General features: G+C 38.2%; 1 protein-coding gene across 1 annotated transcript; it reads right to left on the bottom strand.

Moving 5' to 3' along the window:
• Positions 1 to 1,558: 1,558 nt before the first annotated feature.
• LOC113058187 (BICD family-like cargo adapter 1) lies at positions 1,559 to 21,234 on the bottom strand. The gene is made up of 10 exons (XM_026225858.1): positions 20,718 to 21,234; positions 19,550 to 19,765; positions 13,480 to 13,596; positions 12,228 to 12,374; positions 10,687 to 10,866; positions 9,244 to 9,387; positions 7,846 to 7,923; positions 3,262 to 3,371; positions 2,980 to 3,100; positions 1,559 to 2,434 (listed from the first exon to the last, which is right to left on the bottom strand). Exons 1-10 carry the CDS (start codon positions 20,967 to 20,969, stop codon positions 2,252 to 2,254), a joined length of 1,548 nt encoding a protein of 515 aa, XP_026081643.1. The 5' UTR covers positions 20,970 to 21,234; the 3' UTR covers positions 1,559 to 2,251.
• Positions 21,235 to 22,363: the final 1,129 nt, after the last annotated feature.

Below are 22,363 nucleotides of genomic sequence, written 5' to 3'. Positions count from 1 at the left end.
TCTGACTGTTGAGTAAGTGAACAAGTTTCATTTTCCCTGCAAATATTAAGGAGTTTTAAATTGTGATTATGAGGTCTGAAAATGCTGTCTTTAAATGTAAATGTATATAGTGAAAATGTATTTTTGCATTTTATTTTGGAAATATATATCTAGCCCATCTGTCAAATAGTTTAATGGACAGAAAGCCATAGCACTTTGAGTTTCCAGTCTCTTAAATAAAAAAATAAATAAAAATAAAAATAAAAAATCTTATCCAGCAATAATAATTATATTATTATAGCACAGCCATGGAAATACATTAATAAAAATGCTATAGCTTGCTTGTTTGTCTTATCCTAACTGTTGAGTATTAGAAAATGGTTTTATATACAATGTCTTTCAAAAGTTTGGGGTCAGTAAGATTTATATAATATATTATTATTATTATTATTATTATTATTGTGATTTTGAAAGAAACCAATACTTTTATTCAACAAGGACGCATTGAATTGATCAAACATGGCACGTGCAATGTTTCAAATAAACGTCAAAGGATCCTAAAAAAAACTACAATAAATAAAAGTATCAGGGTTTCCAGAGAAATATGAAGCAGCACGACTGTTTTCCACAATGACAGGAACAATAAATGTTTATTATTTAGAAATATTAGATTGATATTCAGCATATTATAATAATTTCTGAAAGATCATGTGAGACTGAAGACTGAAAATTGAGATTAAATTATTTATAAAATATATTCAAATAGAAAACTTTTATTTAAAATTTGCGTCATATTTCACAGTTTTACTATTTTTACTGTGTTTGGTCAAATAAATACAGCCTTGTTGAGCAGGAGACACTGGAAAAAATAATAAACAAAAATACTGACCCCAAAGTTTTGAATGGCTCTAAACAGTTATTTTAGTAATTTTAATTAAATATTATTTGTTAAGATAAACAATATCAAACATCCTGAATACACTGTTATGTATAATTAGCATTTCCAAATGTATGTTTTCATTACAGACGGATAACGACTCTAGGTGATGCTTACTGTTCAACAAACAGCATCTCGATAAATTGAACTAACAAATGTTCTTCATCAATTATTATTTCAGAATATCAGCATACCAAAATATTTGTGCACTGTTTGGTTTCGAAAACTCAATAAATATGGAAAGAAATAATAATCTACTCCATGATTGTCTCATTTCTTTAAACCTGATTACTTTCACGTTATCATGGATTTCAAATGATGAGATCTAAAATGATTTATTATCCTGTAGCTCCCTCTGCAGGACAATATTAGTGTTGCAGCCTTCAAATGAAAAACCATAGATATAAAAGACTTATTTTCAAAATTAATGCAAGTACCCCAAGCATCAGGAGTACATGGAAACTTGGCAAGATAACATAACTCTATAGATTACTTCTATAATATTTTGTTTTATATAAGAAGAAACTCATCAGGTCAGGAACACACTGCCAGTGATTCAGTAACTCGGCTGATCTGGTGTCAGTGTGTACCTTGCATGTTCTGACAGAGCTGTGCAAATTAACAGAAAAATGTCTAAAAGTGTCAAATGCTTCACACAACTGATTTTCTTTTCTGCTTTTACTGAAGTCTGAAGTGCAAATGCACAAATATCCTAAAGACAGTGCTATGCATAAACCATTTAATTGTACAAATGTCACATTGACAAAGATATAAATTACATACAAAACTGAATTGCAAAAAAAAAAAAAAAAAAAAAAACTGCATTAGTGATGACACAGAAGATACTTGATGTGTTTCAGCCATGAACATCTGAATCAGTGAATTGTTCTGTAAATCATGACAATGTCTGAGCACTACAGACCCTTCATATGAACGCATTAGTGAACGGGAACAGTGTCAGATTTGAACTCAAACATCATCTGGTGTATTTCATTCTACCGAGGCATTCCTTCATGTGCAGTTCAGGTAAATGTTTTGTTCTACATAATGTTATTATATAATATTATTTTAAATGCCATTCAAAATCAACAAGATCATGACCAGCATGATGTCACTGTATTCATTCTGTCATTATTTACATTAAGTACAATAGTCAGAATATACAACTGAATCTCACAAAACCCTTTTCAAAAACACATTTCAATCCAAAGATGACGGAAACCAGAAATCAGATTTAGCATTTATATTAAATGTTTTTTTTTTTTTGTGAGATTCATCTTTTTGGCTTTGGCAGTGGATCATCATCCATGAGCGTCTGATATGTTCTCAGCAGGTTTATTTGCTGCGTTTGAGCCAGTCTCTCCAGGGCGTCTGGTTCTGCTCGGGGCAGATGTCTGATCGACCGGACGGCCGTCTGGACTTATGCAGGAAAGAAAGCCGACCCGCTGATCTCTTCTGAGGCTGTTCTGTCTGCTGCTGGCTCCTCAGCTGCTGATTGATGATGACCTGGATATCGTCCTGCAGGTGCACACAAATAGTTAATAGACAATACATTATAACATTTTAAAAATTTACTTCTGCACATCAGTGTAAAGGATTTGGGTATTTGAGTACTACATAAAATTAATAACCCCCACACCCTCACAAAATTACTACAATTGTAAACTTAAAATAAAAACTGAATAATTGCATTAAATTATTAATAAAAAGCTATGACAGCATCTTAATTATATTAAAATAACACTGATAGAGTGTTGATGTATTTGTTTGTTTGTCAGTGAATCCATCCTCCAATTCAGATTCATCCTCATCCTCATCCAACAGAATATATTTCCTGTTCTTAACCAGCAGCCAACAGACGTTAAAATACAAATCAACTTTTTTTTATCATTTAAATTTTATCTACTCATTGAAAACTGAAAAAGCAGTTACACGTCATTAAACAGCTGCAGGCTTCCACTGTGAACAGCAGGGGGCGACAGAGTATCCATTACTTCATTAACACACAATACACTCCTAATCGATGTGAGGACTGAGAGGACAAACACACAAAAGTTTCTTACCTGCCAGGCCTCCAGTTCCTGGGACAGCTCAAGTTTGCGCTGAATGGCTTCCAGGAGTTGGTTGTTTAAACACATCATATCATGCTTTGTCCTCAGCAGCTCTGTCTCCATCACAGTCTTCCTGCAGGAGAGAAAACAAACACAAAAACATGAAAAATGCCTCTTTTCTAACAGACAAAACTAAAAGTATCTAAAAGAAAATGTCCCTCACATAACTGAATGAATTCACTTTCTCATTAACATTTATAGAATCATAATACCAAGTGAATGTTCAATATTTACTTAGTGATGGCATCATCGCGCTCCTTTATGGCCTGCTGAACTACTTCCTGCTCCACAAGTCTCTCGGCTCTCAGCATGAGCTCTGTGTTTTCGGCTATGAGACGCTCATTCTGAGAAAGAAGCAAAAAATATATATTATTAATCTTCTAAATGATTTAGCAAATATCAAGTTAAGTCTGCTTTTTCAATTCTTCCACATGTACAGTACATACAGGGAATCGAAATTGTCTTACTCTCAGACCCCCGGTGCATACAGATAACATTAACAGTAGAGCCTAAAAATCTAGATCAAATATAAAATATAAGATACAACTATACAATAAGGGAATGTAAAAAAAAGACATAATAAAAATAAAGTTAAATGAAACCGAACAAGCAACAAACAAACAATGCAGATAAATAGACTTTTAGTGCAAAAAAGGCTTATTCGGTCTGATTAAAGTGACAAAGGGCTCAAGAGCAGTCATTTTATTCAACTGACGGATGAGGTAGTAGAATGATGTCCGTTCCATGCTGAACGAGGTAGTGAGCAGACTATGGTGAGACCGGTTCCATAAATGTCCTGGAGGGAGGGGAGAGAAGACATCAATGATCTTCTCAGCTGTTCTCACTATGCGTTGCAGATTCTTTCGGCAGGACGCGTTGCAGGCGCCATACCACACAGTGATGCAGCTCATCAGGATGCTCTTGATGGGGTTCAGGAGAGGTCCTCTGTGATGTGCACACCCAGGAACTTGGTGCTGCTCACTCTCTCCACAGTCACAACTTTTGATTGTCAGAGGAACGTGCTGAGTGTGTCCTCTCCTGAAGTCAACAACAATCTAATTTGTCTTCTCCACGTTCAGAGAGAGATTGTTGTCACTGCACCACCCGGACAGCATCTTTGTTGCTAATGAAACCCACCACATTCGTGTCATCTGCAAACTTAATAAAGAGGTTGGAGTTGTGTGATGGTGTGCAGTCATGGGTCAGCAGAGTGAAGAGGAGGGGGCTCAGCACACATCCTTGGGGGGCCCCAGTGTTCAGTGTGAAGGTGCTGTATGTGTTGCTGCCGACCCCGACTGCCCGAGGTCTTCCAGTCAGAAAGTCCAACAGCCAGTTGCACAGCGAAGTGTTGATCCCCAGCTGGACCAGTTTGTGAATGAGCTGTTGAGGGATGATAGTGTTGAATGCTGAACTGAAGTCTTTGAACAGCATTCTGACGTATGAGTCCTTTTTGTCCAGATGTGTGAGTGCTGAGGGGAGGGTAGTGGAGATGGCATCATCGGTCGACCGGTTGGATCAGTAAGCAAACTGGAAGGGGTCCAGGGGGGAGGGCAGACTTTATGTGATGCATGACTAGCCGTTCAAAGTACTTCATGAGAATGGGGTAAGTGCAACAGGACGGTAGTCATTGAAGCAGGATGGAGATGGCTTCTTCGGAACTGAAATGATGGTGGTAGGTTTTGAAACATGTGGGAATAACAGCCTGACTCAGTGAGATCTTGAAAATGTCTGTGAAGACATCAGTGAGTTCTGCTGCACAGTCTTTCAGTACACGCCCAGGGATGTTGTCAGGACTCGGAGCTTTGGGGGCATTGAACCTGTTGAAGGATCTCCTCACGCTGTCTGGGGTCAGAGTCATCACCTGGTCTCCGGGAGAAGGTGGAGTCTTCTGTGCAGTGGTGCAGTTTTGTTTTTCAAAAAGCGAGCAAAGGCGGCGTTCACCTCGTTCAGCAGAGAGATGTGGCAGTCACAGGTCCACGGTGGCGTTTTGTAGTCCATAATGGTCTGTGTCCCCTGCCACAATCTCCTAGGGTCTTTGCTGTCGCTGAATTGATGAGCTATCCTCCTGGAGTGCTGTCTCTTAGCCTCTCTGATGCCACGGGACAGGTTGGCCCTGGCTGTTCTCAGGCCCACCTCATCTCCAGCTCTGAAGGCAGCATTCCATGTCTTGAGGAGTCTGTAGACCTGCCCTGTCATCCACGGCTCCTGGTTGGCCCGGATAGTGATGGTTTTGTGACGGTTACATCATCCATACACTTGTTGATGTAGGCTGTGACAGTCTCCGAGTACTCCTGGAGGTCAGTGGTGTTATTGTATGTGGCAGCCTGCTTAAACACATTCCAGTCAGTGGTGTCAAAACAGTCCTGACGACCCTTCCGGCCACACTTGAAACTGTTTGTGAACTGGTTTGGGGACTTTAATGAGCAGTCTGTATGCAGGCATTAGCATGACAGTGATGTGGTCTAAGACACTGAGGTGGGGGAGGGCTTTGTAAGCTCCTCTCTGTGTGCTGTAAACAAAGTCCAAAATGTTATTACCTCGTGTTGGAAAGTGAATGTGTTGGTGTATCTTTGGAAACACACTCTTTAAGTCAGCATGGTTGAAATCCTCAGCTATGATGAGAAAAGCATCGGGGTGTGCTGTCTGCTGCTCACTGATGTGTTGGTACAGTTCATTTAGTGCGTCGTTCCTGTTGTAGTTGTTTGGAGGAATGTAAACCGAAATGAGCTTTATGGCAGTACATTCCCTCGGCAGATAGAACGGCCGGCACTTAATAATCATAAACTCCACCAGGGGTGAGCAGTGTTTGCAGATCACAACAGCATCGCGGCACCACACGTCATTGATGTAAACACAAAGCCCGCTGCCGTGGGTTTTTCCTCCCGCGACGAGAGCTCTGTCCGCTCGATAGCACATCAGCTGGTCGAGCTGAATACTGCCATCTGGACGCTGAGCAATGTTTCCGTGAACACAAAAACACAGTCTCTTACAGTCCTCCGAGTTGAACATAGTAGTCGGATGTAGTCCAGTTTATTGTCCAAAGAGTGTACATTAGCCAGTTCGATGGTGAGGATAGATGGCTTGTGTGGGTTAGCCGTTAGCCTAGCCCGGATAACTCCTCTCTTATCCCTCTTCTGCTTCCTCTCACGCCACTTGTGTTGCCTCCCCTGTGTCGTTGAGAAGCAGTAGTGGGGTCGGTGATTGTGTAGGTCCCGCAGCTCTTTGGCATGCATGGAGTTTAACTCTAAAAATGTGGTTCTGCCAACATCCAGCAGAAACTCATGATTGTATGCGCACTTAAAAGACAAGTAGATGCGATGAAGACCTACAAAAACACTGCGACTCACAAGATTAAAAAGAAGACATGAAAACACCATTCTGTTGGGAGCGAGAGAAGGCGTGTCGGTCTAATATCGCTAGTAAGAATGTTAACATTACACAAAATTATAAAAGAAAAAGATCACACGCAAGTGCTCTGTATTCTGTCTGCTTGAAATCTTAAAAGTTGTGTGGAAAACTAATTTCAAGCATTTTAATCTTAAATTACTCAACTTTAATAACCTAATAAGCTCTTGTAAAGGGCCCCATGTCAGGATTCAAGGGTGATGCTTGGTAATAATAACTTGGAGAAAGTTTCTGTGTGTTAGTCATGTGTGTGAATATTTGAAAACAATGAGGTGGCACTATCAGTCTGGTGTAGAGAAGTGAAAAAGAAAGTGAGGATAATGGAAAATGGTGCCTTTTGAAAATACACAGCTGAAATGACAATGCGACATTTCCATTCACTTTATGTTGATGTTCCAAGATAACCAAAACAAAATCAAACTTCATAACTATAAAGACAACAAAACCAAGGCCCTCTTTTGTAAATCTGCTTAGGGTCCCATAATGTACAGATTAAAATGTTACAGAGAGTTTTTTCATGGCAAACAAGCATTATTAAAGTATAATTGCATCTCATTAAATATTTCTGAGCTTTCTACAGATGCAGAAACTTTCACAAACTGTTCAACATTTGAATAGATGCTGGAAAAAAGAAAATCACATTAACTGAATAAAAGATACTGCAATGTAAATGTGATAGTGTGCATTTCCTCGAAAATATGCTAAATGAACGCTAACCCACATTTGTACAGCGTGAAAACTCAAAACCTGCTGAGCAAGGACTGGGGTTAAACGGTGTATAAACAGTGGAAAGAAGGAACAAGACAAGCCAGGATGATTTTTAAAGGTGAAGTTTAAAGGCTTTCCCAGAAGTAACACACCTCACCTTTACCAACTTAATCCGTGAAAGGCCCAAGAGAGTCAGTGAGCACTAGTTTTACTACACATAGTGAAGACTTTTAAAAGGTATTTTTAAGACAAACACAATACAACATCCTATTAAAATGAACACTTCATAGTTTGAAATCAAATTCTTGCAGATCTCCATTACTTTTTAATTCAGCTAAATTCTCTCTCTCTCTCTCTCTCTCTCTCTCTCTCTCTCTCGCACACACACAGTACTCACAAACACTAGAAATACAGTAAGAGATATTTCCATATTCTAATCACACTGGGGACATAAAAAGTATTTCCTAAATATTTAAGGCTTTCATTTGTGGAAGGGCAAATTAAGACTTTTAAAGGAAACCTTGACTAACCCTTTGAATCCCAGACAGAAAAGCAGTGAATCTTGGTTCACAAATTCCCCAGGGGTTGCCAGGCCTTCCAAACAATGGAGCCATTCTTTTTTTTTTTTTTTTTTTTTTTTAAACTGAGCCCAGGTCGGGGCAGTGGTTTCGGGCTGCTGTTAGCTAACGCATGAAGCACTGTTACCTGATCCTGCAGCTCCTGTATCCGGATGGCATTCTCACACGGACCACTCATCGATCCCACAGCGGACTTCCTCTTCTCCTGCAGACACAATGATACAGAAGCGTTCAGCACTGCATGCTGGGTAGCCTTGGAGAATTTGTCAAGTGTGGTCTTTGTTAGACTGTGATGGCAGGGTGCATCTCTCTACAGCATCCACATCTCTTCATCGATCCTCACTGAACACACTACAACCTGAACAAAAACTCTGATGCAATTCCCACTTCAGTAGTGAGAAGTTTGTTTAAAATCCAAACCTTTTGTTAAATGAAACATATTGCACATTAACTTTAAATCCTAATGTTATGCTATGTACTGATCGAGCTTACGGAAATAGGGCCCTATAATACACCCGGCGCAATGCGATGCAAGGCACAGCGCAAGTGTGTTTGCTAGTTTCAGTCCGGTGCCATTCGTATTTTCCCGTCCAGCACCACATCTATTCATTATCATATGCATTTGTGCTCATTTTTGCGCCCATGGGTGTGCTGGTATAAAAAATGAGGTGTGTTCAGGTGCAGTGCTGTTTTAAGGGGCTGAAAATAGACTGTGCCATAGACCAACTCAAACCTGGTCTAAAGTCTGGCGCAATGTTTTTTCTGTTATTTAAAGAGCGTACACGCTGCTTATTAAATACGGACACACAGCAGCACACAAACATGCCAAATATTAATAATTAAAGGATTGCAATACATAAGATTTTTTGTAGGCTAAATAAAATAGATAGATAGATAGATAGATAGATAGATAGATAGATAGATAGATAGATAGATAGATAGATAGATAGATAGATAGATAGATAGATAGATAGATAGATAGATAGATAGACAAATCCATCATGGCACGAGTGCAACTGGCTCTTAAAGGGAGTCGGAAGATGAGACTCTGATTGGTTTATTGCATGTTACGCCCAAAAAAACACCCATTACTCATTAAGAGAATTGGAACAATTCGTTCAGACCATGCGCGCTAACCGTTTTTCCATTGTTAAAATAGCAAAAGTGGATTTGGACAGGCCCTGAGTGCACATGTGCCGTGTGCTTTACATTTTGCATTTAGAGAGTTAAAAAAAATTCTCTCTTTTACTAAAAATTTTATAGCATCATTTTCTTTAAGAGCATTACAATATCTTGTTTTCCTCGGTTTGGTGTGAGTTTGGAATATGATCCAGGAATGTAATGAGAGATTTGCCCAATGGCAAAAAGCACAAACTGATAAGGTCTGAATGCAGACATACTGTATGAAGATGTGCGCTTGTAATGAACGCAAGTCATCGTTGCTGAAATGTGAGATAGTGTGAGATGTCAAAATACTCCAGGGAGGAAGATATGTCATATGCAGCACATTGTTATGTTTCTGTACCTGTAGTGTCTCACTCATCCAGTGTGCTGTGTGTCTCAGCTGTCCCAGCATGCCCTGCAGGCTGTCATCTGAGTCCTGCTCGGCCTCTGATCTGTAGGCCACAGGCTGAAGCAGTTCCAGGATGCAGTGCAGCTCCTGACACACCTGCTGGGCAAGACATGTTCTAGTGGTGCCAAATATCAAAATAACAGGCATAAAATATAAATAATCTGAAATGTAAATGAAACCTAAAGAGCCCTCTTGCTGTCCACTACAGCCTCCTAATCAAGAAGCCTCATTTCTTTACAAATGCAGCAACTCTATATAATACACACAGTGCACTTCACATAATAGTGCAGAAAGATTCCAAAATTAGGGCTGTCAAGATTATTTTTGCGATTAAAATGGTTTAAAGCATTAAAAACAATGCAGCATCTGCTTCTTGATGTAGATTTTATGTGTTTCCCCACATCTTTCAGTATGTGTTACAGTATATTATCACACAAAGTACTGATAAATGTTTTAACTAAAATGAACATGGGATAAATGAACTGACAGCTCAGTCAAACAGAGGTGTGATTTTAACAGACACATCAATATAGTTCTGTGTGCACTGCATACAAGCACAGCTAAATGTGATAGAATGGGTTCGTGAACATTAAGATCACTTAAATAACAATAGTTTTGTAACGGTTAAAAAAAAAAGTCTATTAAATGTTACAAATAATTGCAAAAATTTTACTGTAATGTTGAACGGCTAGATTTCTCATTTTGTCTCCAGAAATCGATTTAACAGACAGATCAGCATCAGTTCTGGCATATTTGCCTTCATTCATAGTACTCCGTAAAGAGAAGCCATTAAACAAACATTTCAAATAAATCTTTGTGCTGTTCCCTAATTATTTTTGAGTTAAAAGGTGATAATATAATTACGATTCGTGTGGTTAATAATGATTAAACAGAACTGTGAACAATCTTTTTTTTTTTTTTACTAATAAAAATGCATATTGTAGTAAAAATCTGTACTGAACTTTTCTTTAAACACTTTTCAAGTAGAAATTTAAATAACATGTTCCTCGACTCTCCTACTATTTTTATTCATTCCGGGATTCCACTTTTGCATATGATGAACATTGCTTTTCAATCTTAAGGGTGTGTCACACACACACACACACACACACACACACACACACACACACACACACACGTCTGGTGTATCCAGGGAGTATCTTTTTTACTGGATTGCATTTACACCTTCACTCCAATGTGTCTCCAGTAAGACTGGATAGAGAAAGAAAAAGCATCAGGTTGTGTTAACTGAAACCTGAATTTAAATAGCTGTGTGTGTAGAGTGTAGCTAGAAGTCAATTAAACTGAGATTTATAAGCACATGAACAGAGGGCTCTTCTGTAACATTCCAGTCTGGCATTATCAGGTTACAGTGAGCTGAGTTCAGAGTATCACCTGTTCTTTGTCCAGGCTCCAGTCTGCCACGTCCAGATTGTTTTCAAGCTCAGACAGTAAAGAGGAGTCGTTGTGACTCTTCTCCTGGAGGGCCACCTCCTCCTGCAGCTCCTGGACCTGACACTGCAGCTCTTGAGCCCGGGATCGAACCCCGTGCACTTCCCGCCAGGCCTCTGCCAGCTGGGACACGGAGAGGAGAGAAGAAGAAGAAGAAGGAAAAAAAAAGTGTTATTCTTGTAAGTCATGTACAAATATGTACAAAAGAGTCAATTTAGCTGAAATGTAATGGTTTTACTTTCATGAAGTACATAATGTACTTTATAAAGTCTCGTTAATCTCAGAGATCATTTCAGACCCTGATTCTCTCATGCTTCACGACTCTCTTCAACACTTCTGAATCAGTTCTGAGCTTAGCTTGTGTGCACAAGAGACAGACATATTCTGCTTTCTACCAATTACACACAAAAGTATAAGCTTGTATGAAGTTTCACGATTGAAGCGGATTAATTGCAGAGAACACATGTTGAGAAACGTGTGGTTTCAGCCATATTTTCCCTTCCAAATGCATCTGTAAGCATCATTTATGCCATGAATGAAGCACACTTACTGACAGACGGCTGCTTTCAACTGTTCACGTGCACTTTGTGTGATCATACTGAAGGTGCTCGTGGCATGTGACGGTGCATAACTCTGTGTGAGTGGTAAATTTCATTTTCATCTCAGTGTCAAATTAATGTAAACACAATCAGCTGTCTCTTGAAGACAGGACTAAACATCTCATATTTCACAAACAGATCTGTTCATTAGAGTGAAAGCAGCCTATTAGAGCTGCCACTGTTTGTGATGTCACCAAGTCTGTTGCCTTTTTCTCCATCACACTCTATAAATCATAAGAAATTATATTTCACTTGAAAACTTAATCTCAAAATTCACCCTTTGAGACCCATTTTAAATTCAAACATTGCATGATCATGAAACTTGTACGTCAAAATCATGTTACAAAATGTTTTCGTTCATGAAATATAAAAATGTAGGTTTGGATCTTTCAAGTTTATGTTACTTGCACTTTCAAGTTTATGTTAAAAAAATGTGAGAAACTCTGAGATAGCGAAATAACGTTTTTCACTTGACATGTGTTTCTTTGTTCACCTTTGTTACTAATTTGCAATATTTGTATGTACTTTATACATTACATAATGTACTTTTATTGGTAATTAAATAATAAAAAAAAAATACTAAATTTGATATTCAAGTCAGTAAACTCCGTTAATAATAAAAAATAAAAAATAAAAAAAAAAGTGTTCAACGATTGTTTTGGAAGCGGATCATGATTCCCAGAATCAAAACAGGATCATGAGGTGGATCAATGGCTGATCATCAGCATTTGAGAATGTATCATATGACTACATTTTTATCATTCATAAGAACTACTGTAATTTTTATGAGACAAATCCTGAACCACCAGATTCCAGTTTCACATGAACTACATTCAGAGTGAAGCATCCTGCTCAGCTGAGAACAGTGTGTGTGAGCGACCGAACCTGTTGTATGTGTGTGTGACTCTGTTGTTCTTGTAGATCCAGGCGTGCGTGGAGCGCCGTCACGGTGTCTTTTAGTTCCTCATTCTCGTGACAAGTCATCTTTAAGCGCTGCTTGAGTGTTTGCTCCCGCTGCGTGAGCCGTGCCACCTGAACGCACACAAACACACACATTAGTCTATAATTCAACACATTCTACAGTCATTCACACTACAGATGCTGTCGCTTTCTCATTTAGTCATGTTTTGAGTCAAATAGCCATGTTTGAATGTAATCCTTGAATGGAAGAGAAGGTATGATGATGAAGGGCGAGCGTGATGACCCTCTGCAAAGAACTGCATTCTGCAGCCGTGTCCCAATTCAGAGGCTGCATCCTTTGAATGCTGCTTTTGGAGATCAACAGAATAAAGGCGTCCCAGTTCAAGGGCTCCTTCAAATGTGTCCTTCATTTACCTGGCTATGAAGGAGTCAGTAGATGGGTCCTTTCCCAAGAATCACTGCACACCAGTGATGACAGGATTATTATTCAGTTTAAATGCCAGATTACATTTTTAAATTTAAAGGGATAGTTCTCCAATAAATAGTTAATTACCTATCCTCATACCATTCCAAACCTTGATGTAGAACATAAAATGATATTTTGAAGAATGTTGCTAACCGAACAGTTGCTTGTCCACATTGACTTCTACAGTATAAAAAAATAAAAATACTATGGAAGTCAGTGGCTGGTTACCAACTGTTTGGTTACCAACATTATTCAAAATACTTTCTTTCACTTTCAAAAGAAGAAAGAAACGCCTACAGGTTTGGAACAAAGGGGTTTGATGACAGAATTGTAAGTTTTGGGTTTAACACGAACATTAAAAAAACAACAACACTTAAAAGCAGTTTTGGCATGTGACAGAAGATGCAATTTTATAGACTGATTCTTCATGTAAATACTTCTACGGTATATAAATTGGCCAAGATGAACATTAGGCAGGTTGTGAACCCGGTTTATCTTTAACTCAGATTGATCTTTAAGGTGAAGGTGGGGCCTTTGACGTTCTTCCAAGGATGCAGACTCTGAGATGGGACACAGTTATTGTCTAGTTTATGCCACAAACAAAGACAAATGTAAAGTTTTTTGAATGTTCCAATCAAATTTGAGTTCTGGAACGGACTACTGCATACCATTTAATAAACCGGCATGTGTGTAGAGCTGCTGATTCAATGTAAATATCATACAGTGAGTGAGTATGTTTCAGTTTCTCACCTGTTCTCTAAGTGCGTTGATGACTTCTTCGTCCTGGGGTCTGGCTTGCCCCCTTTCTCTCATTTCTTCTTTCAGTCTTTGAAGCTCGCTGGTCATGGCTCGCTCCACTTCCATTCCCTAAACATACACAACACAGCACACCAATCAAACCACTGTACGTCCAAACGCTTTCCAGCTTTCAGAGATGTTCAGAAATCAAACGGGTGATATCCAGGAGAGGCATCATCATTCAGAAGAGAAAGTAACCTAACAAAAAGACATGTTTTTCCATTAAGGAATGCGTCCCATTTTCATAGTGAAAAGAAGTTAAGTTCGCTTGATAAGAGCTGAACAAGAGCATGCACTGGCTGCTCGGGGGCCTCTGGTGATGAAGCTGAATCAGCAGATAACTGGACGGACGTCAGTGTGCATCACACACATTCAGAAGCTGATCAAAGAGCCGCATGACTGATGAAGCTTGGCATCCTGGTCTTGGCAGTGGCATCAGTCACTGGGAGCCTGTATGGGACGACCCCACGCTCAACAGCATTTGCTCAAAGAAGAAAATACAGGAGAAAAACCAACTCCAAGTCCAAATGTGCAACGCTTGGCCTTGGCATAACAAATGCGATTGGATATTAGAGTAGATGGTAGTCCAATGGGAGAAGAAGATGTGAAATAGTTTTACTCACAAAATAAGTCAAAAGGAGCATGTAGATCTAAATTTAAGATAGAGAGGACCACAAAACAAGAGCATCTGACTCCAAAAACCATCTAACAGAACAGCAAAACTACTATTAGAAAATGCATTGTTCATTCTCCAGTGTTCTTTTATAATGAAGTGTTATAATAACTTGGTAAAGGCAGACAGTATTCTTCAGAAAGCATATCAATGTGGCATCTCCAAACTAATAAAACTCTATTAATCACAGAATCAGATTGTATCACTGAAGGGACTGCATTACTAGCAGTATTCACTAAAATAAGGTTATTTTTACATGGCACTAAAGCTTTCAAAGTAGAGAAGTAGCTTAAGGTGAACAATTCCAAAGAAAAAACAAACCAGGAAATACAGGGGACAACAATTCTGCAAACAGCTTTATGTACTGGTAACTAAGTTCATCTTGGTGCTCCAGCGGTCCAGGTTTTTATGCATATTAGCATTAGTGTCCCTGGTTATAGTTTTAGCATATTCATGAATGTTTGTTTTGCTAATTGCTCTGTGGTTGTTGTTGTTTTTTGCGGAAACAGGGTGTTCATGCTGAATCTTGAGCTATGTATTGCACAATGGGGATAGCATCAATGGGGATAGCATTTAACTTTCACGATAGTCACAGACTCCAGTTGGAGGATATCAAACATTTTTGAAATTTTGAGATGATTTTAGAACACATTGTTTTCATTTGTGATGCGTCTCCTAGCAACAAGGCACACATTTCTGTGTGAGTTTGTTGTGATCAGAAAAAAACTTGAAAGTCTGGTAGTCAGTCGTTAAGTGAATGATGACTCTTTTTTTTTTTTTTTTACCCGATTTAAAGAGTTGTGTAGTATATTCCAGACTTAAGTGATCGACAGCCTCTATCATTTACTTTCAGTTTTCACCTACTATTCTCTTTCGCTGATGCTTTTCTTTTGTTGCTATGCTTTGTGAGTACGCAGTAAAGAATGCTGTTCTTAGAAACACCAAACTACTGGTCCATGAAGGATACAGATGCTCCTGTTAAACGGCCTCCCAGGATTTGATCTTTCTGGACATCTGTCAAGTCACTAAGCACTTCTACTAAACACTGCTGAAAAGAACTTGTACTACACTGATATACAACCTAGAGTGTGTGGACAACATTAAAAAATGTTGATATTAACCCATATAATAATAGGGGTTCACATAATTTTGTCCAATCCCTGTATATTGTGAAGAATATTTTTTTTGTTCTCCTAAAGTCATGCTACAGTAGGAGGCATCACTATCTCCACTGCTCCTACAGCTATTAAACTTTGGGAAATAACGTGTATGGTATCTCAGATCATGCAGTTTGTGGAGAGCAGGTGTGGCATTCACAGCACAGCAGGTGACTGGTGTGAATGATTTACAAAGCCATGCAATTAAACTGTGACTGATCTCGTGACCACAGCAACTCTACACTTCCAGTATGCTCCTTTAAAGCAAACAATTTAAATAGATACTCCTGAATGTTTGCTAGTTTAGTTAGCAAAACTGCATTCAAAGACTCCTTTTGATGTACAACTTCCCTGCAATAACTCTGTAAACAACAGGGAGACAGATCTCCTTTAAATGACCTGCATTCTCCTGATAGACTCATTAGCGCTTGGGTACTGTACAGACGGTTAGACTCTAAGAGTTTGTCATCAACAGTAACAACAGGCTATAGAAACCCCTCACAGATACACACATTTGAATTAACCTCATCCTAACCCTCACACAAACATCTCTGCATCTTTAGGAAGACATTACAGTATTTAATAAGTTCATTAATCATATCAAGATGGTTTAAGGTTGTTCTGTCTTTGTGGGTACAACACAAAACACACACACACGCTTACTTTTGACCCCAAAAGTAAAACCCACTACATGCACAGACATTCACACACGTAAATACTTACCATTCAAGGCCTCACACAAATCAAAAAAAAAAAAAAGCTTTTTACCAAAACAGTCAAAAGCACATCTGAAATCGAACCATAAAAGCCCTTTATCCGCTATAGACTCCAGTCGAGACCCTGTTTGAGCGCAGAAACCAAAACATACAGATGTTGGGAGCCGTGGTGGAATGAGTAAGACCTACTTCCTCTTCCTTCGGAGCAGGACGGGACACATAAACATCAGTGTTTCCTGATCCTTGATTTCTTGGTCTCTACGGCTGTGTGGCGTGTGGAGGATGAGAGGGTGTGGGACTCCCAGAGGAACGGTACGAGTTAACCATTACTCTAGTCCAAACTCACAACAATACATGACTACAGAGCACAGCCTTAGTGCAGGGAGCCTCAAATCTGGCCCACCAAACACACCTGAGCAAGCTAATCAGTGTCTGCAGGATCATTAGAGAATCACAGGTAGGTGAGGTTGATCAGGGTTGGAGCTAAACTCTGAAGCGCACTTGACCTCCAGGACAGGATTTGAGGAACCCTGCTCGTGAGTCTGAACCTGGCAAGTGTACAAACCTCAACCTTTTGCATAACGCACTTGTGAGATTAGACCGGACGAGTCGAGTGTGAGAGGAACGTCTGTGAAAGCGGTTTCCTCACAGAATGAGTCAACAGCAGCGGGTGCATCTAAATTTAGATTTCTCATCTCTTACAAGAAGACGGAGAGGATTTGTGGAAGGCCTTTTCCATCACAGGAAAAAAAATCTGAAAAAGATTCTGACTTTCTTTCACGGTTTCCATTTCGAATTTCTGTTTTGTGTTTTTTTTTTTTGTTTCCACCATAATAAAAACAAACAAACAAACAAATATAGTGAATGACTTTTTATATAAGAATTCAGAGTTTTTCTTGTGTATTGTAAATTTATATCGTTTATATATAATATGTATATATATATATTTATATTATATATATTCATGTGGTAATTTGGTTCATGTCATGCCTAATAAAATTAATTTTAATGACAAGTTCTTCCTGCTACTTGCTCTCTCTCACTCTCTCTCTCTGTTACATTTTTTCACTTTAAAGTATTTAATATTTATACATCATGGTGTTATTTGTTTGACTTCCTTTAATTTATCCTGATAAAACAAAAGTTATTGTATTGCAGTAATATTTTAATATTGAATTATGGCAATGAGAATGTACTTAGAACAAATATTATGAAAAATGTGAATTATTTAACAAATATTCAAAATTGTATTTAAAGAAATTGGTAAAAAAAAATAGCATCTTAATAGAATAAAAAAAAAAGAAAAACACTTAAGGAATTATTAGGGAACACTATTAACTAGCATGTACATTACTGTTAAATAATAGTTGACTGTGTATTAGTACTTATAATCACATATTAATGCCTTATTCTGCATGACTGTATTACAGATAATTTAACACAATACCTAAACTTTTGTAAAAATATATTTTTTACATATTTATTAAACCTGTCATTATGTCCTGACAGTAGAATATGAGACAGATAATCTGTGAAAAAAATCAAGCTCCTCTGGCTCCTCCCAGTGGTCCTATTGCCATTTGCAGAAATACATCGCTCCCAGTAAAAAACAACCAATCAGAGCTGCGGTCTGCAACTTTGTTTGTGTTCAAAATGTAAAAAAATGTATATAATAAGCGAGTACACCATGAATCCATTTTCCAAACCGTGTTTTTAGCTTGTCCTGAATCACTAGGGTGCACCTATAATAAGTGTTTATATTCAGACTATTTTAGATTGCTTCGGGGATACCGCGGCGGAGTAACCCAGTACCTTTGTGATTCTTCATAGACATAAACAGAGAGAAGTAGTTCCGGCTACGATGTTCTTCCGCAAGACGCAAGCAGTTCTGTTTATTAACCGCTAGAGCGTCAAAAGTTACAGACTGCAGCTTTAATAGAATAATAATTATATTAATATTTTTATAGAGGAATTATTTCTGATTATTCTAAAATATGTTTCATTTTCTTTATACAAAATATAATTTCCTGTTTTTCTCTTTTGATTCTGGGCTGAAATGTGAAACTTTTTTTTTATAATGTTATCTCTGGAATCTACTGTGGTTTCGCTCATATGGCCTTAACCAGGAAGGATGAGGAAAGTGAAGAGGAATGTCACAGAACAGCACTGCCACAAACCCTGAGCCAAATACTGTCACCACGCACTCTTCACAAAGCCGAAATCAGCAAGTGACCCCCTTGTCATTCATAGATCACTAACACTTTTCAATAAGGTCCGATTCGGTAATGCTAATGCATCAGCTAGCATAACCAGCAGTGAGCAATACAAGTTTACACCATTTACTAAATCTCTGTAAATGTTAATCAATAAAACTAAATTCTTCATTGTTTCTTCATGTTAATGCATGCTATTTTTAATTTAAAAATGCATTAAAAGACGCTAAAAATGATCACTAACTAAGATTAACAAATGTTGCAGAAGTATTGCTCATTGTTCTTGTTTTCTGAAACTGTAAAGTGTTACCCATAGATTTATTTAAAGTATGTATTATAGGGTTGGGACGGGCTTCCTCATACTGCATTCACAATTTTTGGATGCCAGATCATTTTTCTGTATCATATCTGTTACACTGAGCCTAGGTACAGTGTGAAGTCATCTTTAACTGAGCAAGAGACGATGTCTGTTGCATTATTGGCTTTTACAATCGTTACGGTCTTTTATGAGCCCTGTATGCGCATGTCCTCCAGTTAAGTGTGTGGTCTGGTTTTGCCGTCTGCTAATAAAGGACAAATTAATTACCTTGTCAAAGCAACAAATGTCCTTAATGATCGCATCCTCAAAACTGGCTCGTCACTACATATATGATCATCCAAAAGATTACAATGGTTTTGATATGAGAGTGGCTAAACGATTGATCATAGTTGTTTGGCTAAAAACTTATAATCTCAATTATTGCCATTTTATTGCACTTTCACGTAAGCACGAGAACGACATCTCGCATGATTTGATTTAGTCACAGCAGACAAACCTTCCTTTAAGCAGAATCTAGATCTGTGGAACTGTCTTCAGCTCATCTGGGCTTTTTCTGTAATGTAGAAAGAGTGTGTGCACATAGCTGCCAGATTGGGAAATTAAATAAACCACTGGTCAAAAAAATGGGGGATTTAAACTCTTGAGATCTGGCAACCGGAATCTTGTGAAGGCTTGTTACCAATGCAAATATCACTGATGATTATTCTTAATAAATTGAGAGAAACACAAGAAATCGTGATAAAGAATACTATCCATCGTGAAGCCTGATAGTATCAAGCAATAACTGATTTAACATTGATCAACTGTGAGTGGATGTGAAGGTTTACTTGAGCGGTTACTGAACGCCTGCAGATCCAGTGCTGCAGGATGAGTTATGATCAGATCAGCGACCGTGATATGAGGAACAGTGAGAGTGATGTTTGAGTACAGCAGGTGTCACTGACCCTCTGCAGCTGTTCTGCGAGTCTCTGGCTGTGTTCGCTGTGCTCCTGCTTCAGTCTGCTCTTCTCTCTCTCCGTCTCACTCAGACTCCGCTTCAGTCTCTCGACCTGCGCCTGCAGCTCCTGCACGTCTCGCTCCAGCTCAGACACCTGACTCTCCCACTGCGCCTGGCAGTCCTCCAGCTTCACCCGCAGCTCGAACCGGCCCTGCTCCAGCTCCTGACGACACAGACCACTCCGAGATATCACACTTTGATTTGACCGTCCACTTAGACATTCTACATAAGTGATTTTGTAACATGTCACCTAACTCTCAGTATTTGTAGACTAGGGAATAAGTTAACATGTAGTTGCATACTTACTTGTCGTATAATTCGTTGAATGTTTTTTTATAGTCAGTAGAATATGTAAGGTGGACTATCAGAATAAAGTGTTACCCACTAAAGCTATAAAATAACCTTGTTAAACACAACTACGCCCGGGACATTTGTTTTATTGTATTTACATTTAGTAAACATTCAATGAATGAATATAACTGCTTAGAATTGTCTTAAAAGTTGGTCATTAGATAGATAGATAGATAGATAGATAGATAGATAGATAGATAGATAGATAGATAGATAGATAGATAGATAGATAGATAGATAGATAGATAGATGTTCCTGAGTGAGTGGTCATAACTTTTTAAGCATGTTACATTCAAAGGTACACTGAAAAAAAAAAAAAAGATTATTTTTTGTGGTTAAGTGGTTAAAATCTATTTATCTTAGCTACATTTAAATTTTACTGGAAGTTAATCAACTAAATTAGTTTATTTAAATAAAGCTAAAAGAAATTGATTGCAACAACTTACTATAAAAATATTTAGTAAATTCAATGAATATTTTTTTTTTCAGTGTAGATTGGTCTAACTTGAATTCGAAACTTGTTAGGTCAAGTAGTCAGATTATATTAACCTACCTAAAATGTGTAATGTAAAGGATTAAGTTACTAACTTTGTACTTTGGTATAAAAGTAAATGTTTTTAAACGGCATGGAAATATTTGAGACCACTGTACACATAGTATTACAAATGTGATATTAATATATAGACACAAGTTTAAAAATGAATATAGAACATCATCTTGTATAAAGCGGAAGTGATGTGGACACTGTATAGACCTCCGCTGACCTCGAGCTGCTGCGCGTGCTGCTCCTGGAGCGCGTCTCTCTGCTGTTTCAGCTGTGTGTTCTCCAGAAGAAGAGCGTTCCCCAGCTGAGCTGCCAGAAGAACCTCGTCCTCCTTCTGCCGAAGCGCTGCCAATAGATCCTCACTGTCTTTATACTCCGGCGGACCTTCATCATGACTTAACTCATACGAGTAGAAGTCTTCCTCCACTTCCATCTTATGTGCTTTATAACACAGCTCTTCTCCCAGACTCATGGCGCTCGTGTTATGAGTGGAAACAGTGAGGCTCACGGGGAAAACTACCCGAGGTCTCGAGTCTCCATGTGTTTGCGCTTCTGAGTGAGAGAGACTGAAACTGGGTGAGAAGCCTCTGGTTGACAATCATGGGTTTGTTTGCACGCGGATGATGGAAAGAGACTCGTGTGGGCGGGGCTTGTGTACTTTCAGGTGACTCGTTACTGTAATATTTTTCTTTTTTTTCCCCTTTAACAAATGTATCACAATAACATAAAAAAAATAAACAAGAGACTGATGGTGTAGGGTTATTACTGTTGCAGAATGCTCACAAATATAAACTTTACAAACAAATAGCTAAAGTAAGGACTACAAACAATCATCATATCACAAAAGTGAAACGGATTCACAAATGAACAGAATAAAATGCAATGCTATATATATATATATATATATATATATATATATATATATATATATATATATATATATATATATTACAAATTAATAATAAAAAAAAAAGTTTTCCACTCTTGAACCAAAGCGATGGGGGAAACTCCGAAAGGGGCGGGATTTTCACGAAATGCCCCGCCCCCGTTGTGAGTCTCCGCCCTTTCTGGAGTGCTGCCTGCAGACTACTGTGTATCCTTATGAGGAGTGTGCATTAATTCACTAACAGGTGGACGCCAGCCACTTGTCTAGTCAGTAGTCAATGAAAATTGTTTAGATTGATTACAGAAGGAACTTAATATTGAAGTTAAATATCTTAAGAGTATAAGACATGACAAGTTATTTATTTACATTTCTATACTCGTAAAAAAAAAAAAAAATAGTAAAGCCTAAACCACAAGCACCAAAATAAAAAAGTATACCTCTAGATAAGATATTTTTTACCATACGACCCCTGATAATTTATAATTTATCATAATCCTTGACTGAAACAGTAATGTATTGCCTGTCATTAAACATGAATAAACATGACCACAGCATGCATTAATTTAGTAATTTCAGACAATTTTGAAGTAAAAAAAAAAAAAAAAAACTGAAATATTATTTTCTTGCTTAAAAAAAGTACTCTAGTAATCTTTGTTTTATTTATAACATGAAAATTATAGTGCACATATGGCCTCATACTCAATGTATGTATGTACAATGTATGTTGTAAAATTACATACTGAACAGCCTTGAAAAAGGTAGGGTGATATTTTCCCTTTGATTTCAAATAAGATAATTAGATCTAGAAAGGACTCCATGCATGAATCACTGGAGCATCAAACACTTCATGACTTTCAGCCAGAGATGTGCAGTCTGGATGTGTTGAAGCTAGCGGCCAGAAGTCAGAGTGATTCTGCAGATTCTGGCCAATTGGAGTGTGGCTTTACAAACTTCACACACTTGAAAATACATAATGAACT

This window comes from Carassius auratus, chromosome 40 (genome assembly GCF_003368295.1).
Source record: "Carassius auratus strain Wakin chromosome 40, ASM336829v1, whole genome shotgun sequence".
Taxonomy (NCBI): Eukaryota; Metazoa; Chordata; class Actinopteri; order Cypriniformes; family Cyprinidae; genus Carassius; species Carassius auratus.
The sequence above is the reverse complement of the archived record's forward strand: the minus strand, read 5'-3'. Positions and strand labels throughout refer to the sequence as shown.

Excerpts from the sequence above, each read along its gene's own strand:
- LOC113058187 (XM_026225858.1), bottom strand. The coding sequence starts at position 20,969 with ATGAGTCTGGGAGAAGAGCTGTGTTATAAAGCACATAAGATGGAAGTG. Across the intron at positions 7,924-9,243 it reads GGATGAGTGAGACACTACAG|GAGAAGAGGAAGTCCGCTGT; the intron begins GTACAGAAACAT and ends TTGTGTCTGCAG. Across the intron at positions 3,372-7,845 it reads TACAGGAGCTGCAGGATCAG|AATGAGCGTCTCATAGCCGA; the intron begins GTAACAGTGCTT and ends CTTCTTTCTCAG.